At 37.4% G+C, this 8,729-nt stretch overlaps 2 protein-coding genes across 2 annotated transcripts in view; both read right to left on the bottom strand.

Moving 5' to 3' along the window:
- The window catches only part of MCCC2 (methylcrotonoyl-CoA carboxylase 2), a 41,514-nt gene extending 38,078 nt beyond the window's left edge, over positions 1–3,436 (bottom strand). Inside the window, exons 1-2 of the mRNA XM_031060288.1 lie at positions 3,430–3,436; positions 420–527 (exon numbers count right to left, since the gene is read on the bottom strand). Of these exons, the coding sequence (XP_030916148.1) occupies positions 420–527; positions 3,430–3,436 (115 nt within the window). The remainder of the gene's footprint in view (positions 1–419; positions 528–3,429) is intronic.
- BDP1 (B double prime 1, subunit of RNA polymerase III transcription initiation factor IIIB) overlaps positions 550–8,729 on the bottom strand; it is a 49,195-nt gene continuing 41,015 nt past the window's right edge. Inside the window, 5 exon segments of the mRNA XM_031060287.1 lie at positions 550–4,172; positions 4,563–4,797; positions 6,055–6,349; positions 7,215–7,257; positions 8,165–8,378. Coding sequence (XP_030916147.1) covers positions 4,044–4,172; positions 4,563–4,797; positions 6,055–6,349; positions 7,215–7,257; positions 8,165–8,378 — 916 coding nt within the window. The 3' untranslated portion in view covers positions 550–4,043.

Raw genomic sequence — 8,729 nt, 5'->3', positions numbered from 1 at the left:
CTCCCCCCGGCGCAGCCAATGGGCACAGCGGGGCCGGCCCCGCCGCGGAGTCCTAGCCCGGGCCTCAGGACAAGCTGATGCTGTAGAACGCCCTTTGGAAGAATTGTGTCGGGACGCCCACACGCGAAAACTGTGTTTTCAGAAACGCACAGCCTAGGAAAGCCCTTGCCCTTCTTAAAAACTTGTCGTACAGTAATAGGGACAGATCTTTTTAAAAGCCAAACCATCTTTGGCTGAGTTTCTCCCTTCTGTGAAAACTTTGCTATTCTTCAGTATTTCAGTTTTACTTTAAGTCAAGGCCCTTATCTTTAGAGAAAGGTAACAGCAGGGAGTCTGATACCAAGTAAATTAAGCTCTATTCTAAAACAAAACCAGGGAAGAACGACAATGCCCCTGCTAAACCATGCTCAGCCTATTACCAGCAGATCTCTGTGCACCCCAGTGGTGCAGCCCAAACTTCAGCTTTTCCTTTAGTTCACACTTATTAGCTTCGTGGACTTCGAAGTACTTAAAAACTGCATCTGATACTTAAAGAAACCGCAACACAGGTAAAAGAAAATAATTTATTCACATAATTTACATACAGAATAGGACTACTTCCTTTGACACAGAAAGCTTGTATGTGATGATACAGGGCATCAGACAACTCTAAGCAAAACAGTTTTATGCCACATCTTTGTAAAAATGCTACGCATATGTATTGAGATTTCAATGATATTTTCTTACATCCTTCATCATTATAAAACTTCCATACACAAAACAGAACACAAAATTCTCTTATTTCTATTCAAATTAAATTTTGTCTTAAAAAAAACCCTCTATCAAAGTGCATGTTATTTGCTGCAAGGAAAAAGAAAGCATAGCCCCAATTAAAAATGCAGATAAGGCACCATAAATCTTAGTAATGAAGTAGTTGATTTTTCCCCCTTAAAACATGAATGCAAGCTAAAATGTATGCAACTAAATATAGAATGATTATCCCCTCAGAACTCACTCAAAAGGTAGTCACAGCAATTATTTCATAGCCACTCCCCAAGAATCTATTTTTAGGTCCTATGAGTGCAATTGATATAAACATGCCAGACATATCAGGAAGTAAACACTTGCATACTTAATATCTACAAGATATACAATACATAGAGTTACATGTATACATGAATCTCTTTCATAATGTTTACAGTAAAACAATATTTAGATAAACATTTCAAGTTAAATGGATTAGGCAAAGTACAAGATACCATCTGAACAGAAACCGTGGTTGTATTTTTGAGGGTTTTTTGGGGGGTGAGGTGGGTTGATCAGATGCTTTCAAGTAAGTTACTCTACACTGGGACCACTAGTCCCTTTCCCATCACCTCAAGGAATACTGCTGCTAGTGACATTTCACTGGCAGAGCTAATATACCAATTTGCAGTAACAGTAGCTTTCTTCTGTATTTCTCCTCTCTGACAAAAGTCTAAAGGTTCCTTCAGAAGCTTTGCCAACAACTTCTGAAAAGAAAAACATTCTCAAACATCATTGACTATTTCAAAATTAACTACATATCTATATTATTTACCTGCCAGCAAAGGATCCAAACCTGATTATAGGTTTCTTGAGATCATTAACAATGCCATTTAAACATCAGTTTAACCTTCAGAATAAATTGCTTTACAAAAGTACCTGCAAGTATTAAGTAATGGGAAAAATTTTAAGACTACTCAGGCAGGAGTTTCAGACTAAATATTGACTCTTTCAGCAACCACCTGACTTTGTGAGTGCATAAACCTAATTAGCTCACTCAGACAAATTTCTTGATGAGGTAAATAAAAACTTAAACTAAAGCTAAATCAGAATTTTATGGCAAGTTACAGTACAAGCAGACATGTACATAAGAAAACCCTTTTAATTCAAGTGTTTCAAAGCAGCAAAACCTCAAAAGTGACATTATATAACCATGGTTTAAATCCAATCTCTTTGTGCTACTTTGCACAATGGAAAGTGAGGAAGTCAGTAAATATACAAACAACTACATGTAAAAATAAGGAGAAGAAATTGTATCTATAGCTTTGTTTTCCAATTTAGAAGAAAATTAGCATTTATACTAGGAAACATCAATCTCCTCCTCCAAGTGAGAAAAAAGGTTGCAAACATTAACCTTGTGTTATCATCTTTTAGTAAATTGTGTTTTTAAGTTTTTAATAAATTTTTAAGGAACCAATCCTATTGGGCTTTTCATGTTACAATCTTTTAAATTTTGTGGTTAAAAAACTCCTACAAAAATATGTAATTTGGAGATTCAAATAAAAACACCTGAAGTGCTTGACATACGTACGTATGTATTTACTACACCACTTCCAGTATTTGCCTTCTGATCTTCAGATATTACATTATACCCAAAAGGTTAATTCCTCCTTCTAATGTAACACACTTCACAAAAAGAAGTAAAGAACTTGAATAGTCAGTACCAAGAAGTTTTAGCATTAAAATGGAAAAGGATACTTGTTGCAAGATTAAACATTATCTCATTGCACTTTTCTCTAGGATAGTCATGCACTCACTATCAGTGTCTAAACAAGTGAAACCCTAAGCCGACAGTCAGTAAGTAGTCTGGTGCTATGACATCATTGTAGTGATTTAGACTATGTCAGCATTTTGAAAGTTCCTGGGTTGCTTCAGAAAGAACCCATTTCATCCTCCCAGCACTAATTAACATGTCCTAGCGTGACTTCATGATGCTTGTATCCCCAATCATCTGTTCTGTTTATGCTGGATATTAGGTTTTGAACCTTTAAGACTGGTTCTGAGAGCGAAGGGGAAGAGAAGAAGTGCACAGTTTGTTATCAGAAGCTGCACTTGCTCCTCTGCATTCTCCCTCCTCACAGACTGGGTTGTCTGCAGAACAGACAGACGGCAGGAGAGAGCTCTCCTTTGTTTTTAGTTAGGTTTTAGCTAGCTGAGGCAAAGAAGTTCCCTGGACTGTGGCTTTTCTTTTTTTGGGGAGCTCATCAGCCTTGTTCTGGACTGAAAACCCAGAAAAACATGGGCACCTCACACCTGTGGCCCACTGCAGCCCAGGACGCAGCATTTTCCAGCACAGGAGGAACTGGTAACAGACTGAGTGAGATGAGCTACATTCCAAGGAAAGGACTTTCTGAATTTGCCATCTCTTCAGAACAGCAAGGGGTTTTATTGTTTAGTATTGTTAATTTTTTTATGCTTGTGATACTTTGCTTGTTAAATAAACAAGTTTTTTCTACTTTTCTCTATGAAAATCTTTCCAAATCAGCTGGGGCAGGGGCCACTTGAATCTGCTTTCTAGAGGGACCCCTTTGAAAATTTCCTCTCAAATTTGCCCTAAACCAGGACAAATACATTTTTTTTAGTGCCCAACATGTGGCTCGAGAAAGTGAAAAAAACCTGTACTGATGGCATTTTGGTTCTACTTACTCGGCATTGAGATAAAGTAGTCAGAGCCATGTTGACTGAATTTATGTCTCTCTGGGTGGAGGCCTTCACTGTCTCTGGTCCCTAGGCTGTTTTGAAGGTTTAATACCTCTCTGGTCCCTAGGCTTGCTTTCTTATCTGGCTCCATCTTCCATCAGGCTCCATATGTTAGTATAGTGCCTAACACATAGCTTTTACAGTAGAGGGGCACAGATTTGAGTTGCTATTGCGCTGGGCTCAGTGATAATAGTTTATAGGGAGTTTACATAGGTACAGGAGCTTGTTCAAGACGTTTCGTTTATGGTTTCTTTGTCTGACCCTGCATCCCAGTTCCAGTAGCATGTTTTGCACCCAGTTTGCTAAAGGAGGAGCAGGAGATGAGGTTTTTCAGCCTTTGCTTTCCATCTTCTCTTTTGAATCTGTTACACCACTTTTGGAGAATGTTCAGCTTCCCTGAATGTTAAAGAGATTACTTTCCTGGTATTTTATCTGCTACTGTTTTTACTGGCTGACATTAAGTGTGGCATAATGAATATCAGAACAAATTATAACTTTTAAAATACTCTTTTCTTGTTGCAGTATATTCTGTGATCCTAGGTTTTTATAAAACCCATTTGCTATTCTGAATCATCCACTTCCATAAAGATGTCACTGAAAAAGTACTCAGAGATTCTGGTTGGCTCTCCTTCTTTCTCTTGATCTTTAGCACAGAGAGGTGGCTTCTCAGATGAGTTGTTACTTGGAACCTGATAAAACAAGAGGTAGCTCTTAACAGTCTTCATCAGTGCGTATGTGTAAATATATTTACATATATATGCACATGAGCTATTTGTAAGGTATTTTATTCATGTAGGAAGTTTTGACCAAAGGGAAAATAAAAATCAGAGTTCGCTGAGAATGAGAAATAAATAGATATCCATGCAGAGAATGAGAAATAAATAGATATCCATGCAGAGAAAAATCAACTTAGTTCCCTTACAAGTTTCCTAAACATGCACAAGTCAGAATTTGTCACCTGGAACAGATACTGGACTCAAAACATGAATGCTACACACCCATCTACTCACTCCTGAAAGAACTAATTCTCTGTTCTTCACACCCCAGAAATGCATGGTTATTCAAAAGTAAACTCCTACCATAACTGTAGCATCAGCAGCTACATGCTCATGTTCCACAGATGATGAAGTAGAGGGAAAGGAACAAGATTCCCTCTCATCCTTAGTGGATGGAGTGGGTTTCGTTAGACTTCGTTTTGGAGTCACAATTCGTGGCTTTTGGATCTTCCCTCTATTCCCTTTGGTGTCTTCTGCAGATTCAGAATTACTTTTTTTGCAAATTAAAGATAAAAATCCCAACGGTTTTCGTCCACCCCTGTTCAAAACAAGTATGGTCAGGATGTCATAGGATTGCTCCATAAAAGGAAGATGTAAATAGCATTGCAGGAGTCCAATTCTATACACAGGAAATAAACACACACCTACAGGACATATGAAAATTCTAAGGAAAAAAAGACAAAAAGTCATTCTGAGAAAGGCTTTGGTACTACTGAATAATCTGGTACAAGAGTTTTTTTGAACAGTCACAGAGATTCTTGACAATTTTTAAGCCTGGGAACAGGAACCTATTATTTGCTGCTAATCCACAGCCCGTAACAAGCTACCAGACTTTCAGAGAGTGGCTTTGAGGCACACTTCTGAAAAACAAACTGAAAATTCTGAGCATCCTTCATGTAATCAATGGAAAACCTGATCCCCAAGGATGGGGCTACAGCAGACTACCTGCTGCAGGGTTTTAGCCTGTTTACAGCAGCAAAGCCAGACCAGCGAGCTTATGGAAGTCACAGCACAGAGCACATTTTGTGTGTGACTGTGAGTCACACACAAAGCATTAACTTTTCATGTTGTTAAGAGTTTACAAATTAGAAAGTAAACTTTAAGGCAAGGATTCTGATGTTAATGCATCACTATCCAATTGCTGTGGATGTCCCAAATATAAATAGACAATATTGGTACTCACACAAGCATAATGAAAAAGTAAATGCCAGATTAGAAGAAGCCAGTGGAGCATTACAATCAAAATAATTAAGTACGGGAGCAACAGAGAACATGAACTCAAAACATTTAAACAAACAGTACAGAAAGGTATATTTTAAAAATCAAGTCAACATATAGGTAAGAGGAATATCCTCTGAGCTGCCAAGATTGAAACTCCTTCGGGGAAATTACTTATGTCAGTCCTAAAAATTCAGTGTGCGCAGTACTGTACCAGTACTTTTGTACTAGCAGGATGAACATCCAAACAACATGAGACTTACCTATGGAAAACAACAAATTATCCTAAGTTCCTATCAGAGCCAATGCATGCCTGCCTGACAAAAGGCATCTATCATGTCTAAATAGACACACAATATGTCAGTAGTGCCCTTCAGTCAATCTACTCATTTAATGAGTAAAATAATGCAAATTTCAAAGCAAACAGTTTGATGCTTTCTGATTTGCAGGAGATTATAGATACTGTAACTCTTTGCCATGCAGGTCACAAACAATGATACTGAAAAGATGTCAACATAGAAACATGATCTTTTTTTACGGAACAAGCTGACAAAACATTATTGCAATTACTCCATACCTGAGTAATGGAGTTTTTGAAGATGATGCTGAGCTTCTACTTTGTTCCAACTGTGCAGATTCATGCATATTCTCCTGCTTTCCTTGTCCACTTATTTCTACTCTTCTGTTAGAGGTTAATCTAGACATAACCTCCTCTTCCATTTCAGATGCTGCATTCTCAAGTGGTGCTTTCCCTAAGCTCTCCGAAGTCTCAAGCTGGCTTCTCTCAGCCAGTTGTGAGATAGACTCAGACACCAATACAGAAGTAAGTACTTTTTCCTTTGCTGAAGACTCTGTTTTTTGAAAAGGATTCCCTGTAAAAGAAGTTGAGAGTCAAAGACTTCCGTGATAACACAAGAGCCCAAAAAATACATGATATTAAAACGGTTCGAACTATTACAGCAGAAGGGCTGAATTTTTGTTTAGTTTTATTTGTCCATTTATTTTTATGAGTCACCACTACAAATTAAAAGTTCGTGGTCTACTTTTAAAGCCTGTAAGATCATACAGATGTTATAGGAAAAAGCTGGTAGAAGTGTGGTTTTAAATTTTACAGCACACTCTCCCCCCTTCCCCCATCCTTTATTAGCACTCCACAGAACTCAGTCTAGTCACCTAGATGTTTAACCTTCTACAAGTTCCCTTAGAAGTCTTTTGCAAAGCCAAAATTATAGTTCACCAAGCCCTTCACCAGCTCAGATCAATGAAGATGGCATTGTCAGCAGTTCTGCTTTTTCTCTCTTTCTTCAGAGGCTGACTGATCTCCTAAACCATTCTGTACTTTTTCAGTAAAAATGCAAAACAAAATAAAAATTAACTATTTTGGCATTGTGTGGTTAAAATGCCAGTTAATACTTTTGATTATTAGTGCTCTTTAACAGGTGGAAATATTTGCTTAAGAGATGATAACACATTTAGTCAAAAAAAACTTTTAGATTTCACCAATAAACTAGCTACAGCAATGCTTTTAAAATCATTATTAAATAACCAACATTTCTGTAATTCAGCACACCTAGTTTATAGCAGAAAGCATGGAATGGTAGCATTAGTGTAGTACTAGGAAAACCTGTTTCTACTATTGTGTTAGATGGCCTCAGACAGAATTATTTAGCATGACAACCAGTATTGTGATGTGTTTACATTCATTATACTTCGGCTTGCAAGTTTACATGTACATACCAGAAGTTACCACTGGCACATCTGTGGATTTAATTGAATAACCCTGTATTTAAAAAAGGAAAAAAAATTTTTTTTTATTGCTTTTAATATAGAAGAGACAATGTGGTTGATAAACTCATATCACACATGCACAGTTCTAAGAGCAGGACTGATACAACAGGACACTGCAGCATCATTCATCACTTAACTCATTTCCTATGCAGGCTTTTCAAGGTGCTCTTATGACAAATTACTCAAGACAAGGATATTGAGATAAGAGATCAAAGAAGGAAGAAGATTGTTATCCATCCCTTCCTAGAAAAGCTCTCTGAATCATCTAGGGAATTACCACCCATTCCTACACCAAGGTACAATATACAATCTTAGCCCACTTACAAGGATCAATGGTAGTTGCTGCCATAAGCTTAGTCATATTGTTAAAAAAGCACAGAAGGATGCTGGAAAGATGGTGGCTTGTTTTCACTGGCAGCTTGCTCTTTTAAACTAGTACCTGCTATGTTAAGAATCAATAGGAACATATCTAGGAGCTTCCTCATGTAACAGACACAATGCAGATTCAAAACATCATTCAGCACACCTAGACATCCTGCCGGTCATCCAATATACCTCCAGAGTTTCCTGTCCAGCAATGCCATTGTCACAAGGGTGATGCAGAATGAACCAAAGTAAGACATATTACCAGTCTGTCTACTAGGAAGTCTAATTCAAAAACACCTGAGAGCCTACAGATTCTCAAAAAACCCTAATAATAAATAAACAAATATCCCAAATCTGTTGTAGATTTAAAAACTAAAAGCAATCTATAGGTGTTCATTTTCCTTGTAAATTGTATAGGCATATACAGTACATATTTTAACAAGTGACACCCTTAAAAAATAAACATAATTAAAATGCTCTATTGTGTTATGCATCTACCCCATGGATGAAAACTCACCAAATTATGATCTCACCTTGTAAGTGGTTTCCAGGTTATTTTCCACTGTAACAGTAGATGGAGTTTTCTTGGAAGGAGGAAAATCATGCTCTTCAAGCTCAGCAGCCAACCATTTTTGAGCTGTCTGCAACTTTGGAACAGGGTCTACTGCACTCTCTAGTTGTTTTGTTTCCATACTGCTGTTTAAAGGTCCAGCAACCTTACCAGCTGCAGTTGTCAAGGATCCAATACTGCTTATAGATACATAAAGTCATTATTGTGACAGTACAAGAAGCCAAAATTTACTTTGTATAAGGTTTCTGTATGGAAATTACACACAAATCTCTGGTGATACTCTCTCTTGCTTAGTGTCAATATTAACTTCAAATGTACCATTTATTACCAAGAAACAATTTGTTGGGCTATTTGGAGTTAGTTTTTCTAGTCATACTGAATTTAGTTTAGCTGCTCTATTTGAACTCCACTTGGTCTTTTCATAAGATGCAAAAATATGGCAACTTATTAACTGCCCTAGAAAAATGCTAAAATACAGTATTATTTATCTGCACAGTTGAACCCCCACATCCTGTATGGTCTCAAAA

Source organism: Geospiza fortis, unplaced genomic scaffold (genome assembly GCF_000277835.1).
Source record: "Geospiza fortis unplaced genomic scaffold, GeoFor_1.0 scaffold240, whole genome shotgun sequence".
NCBI classification, from domain to species: Eukaryota; Metazoa; Chordata; class Aves; order Passeriformes; family Thraupidae; genus Geospiza; species Geospiza fortis.
Note: the sequence above shows the minus strand (reverse complement) of the source record. Positions and strands in the feature narration are given on the sequence as shown.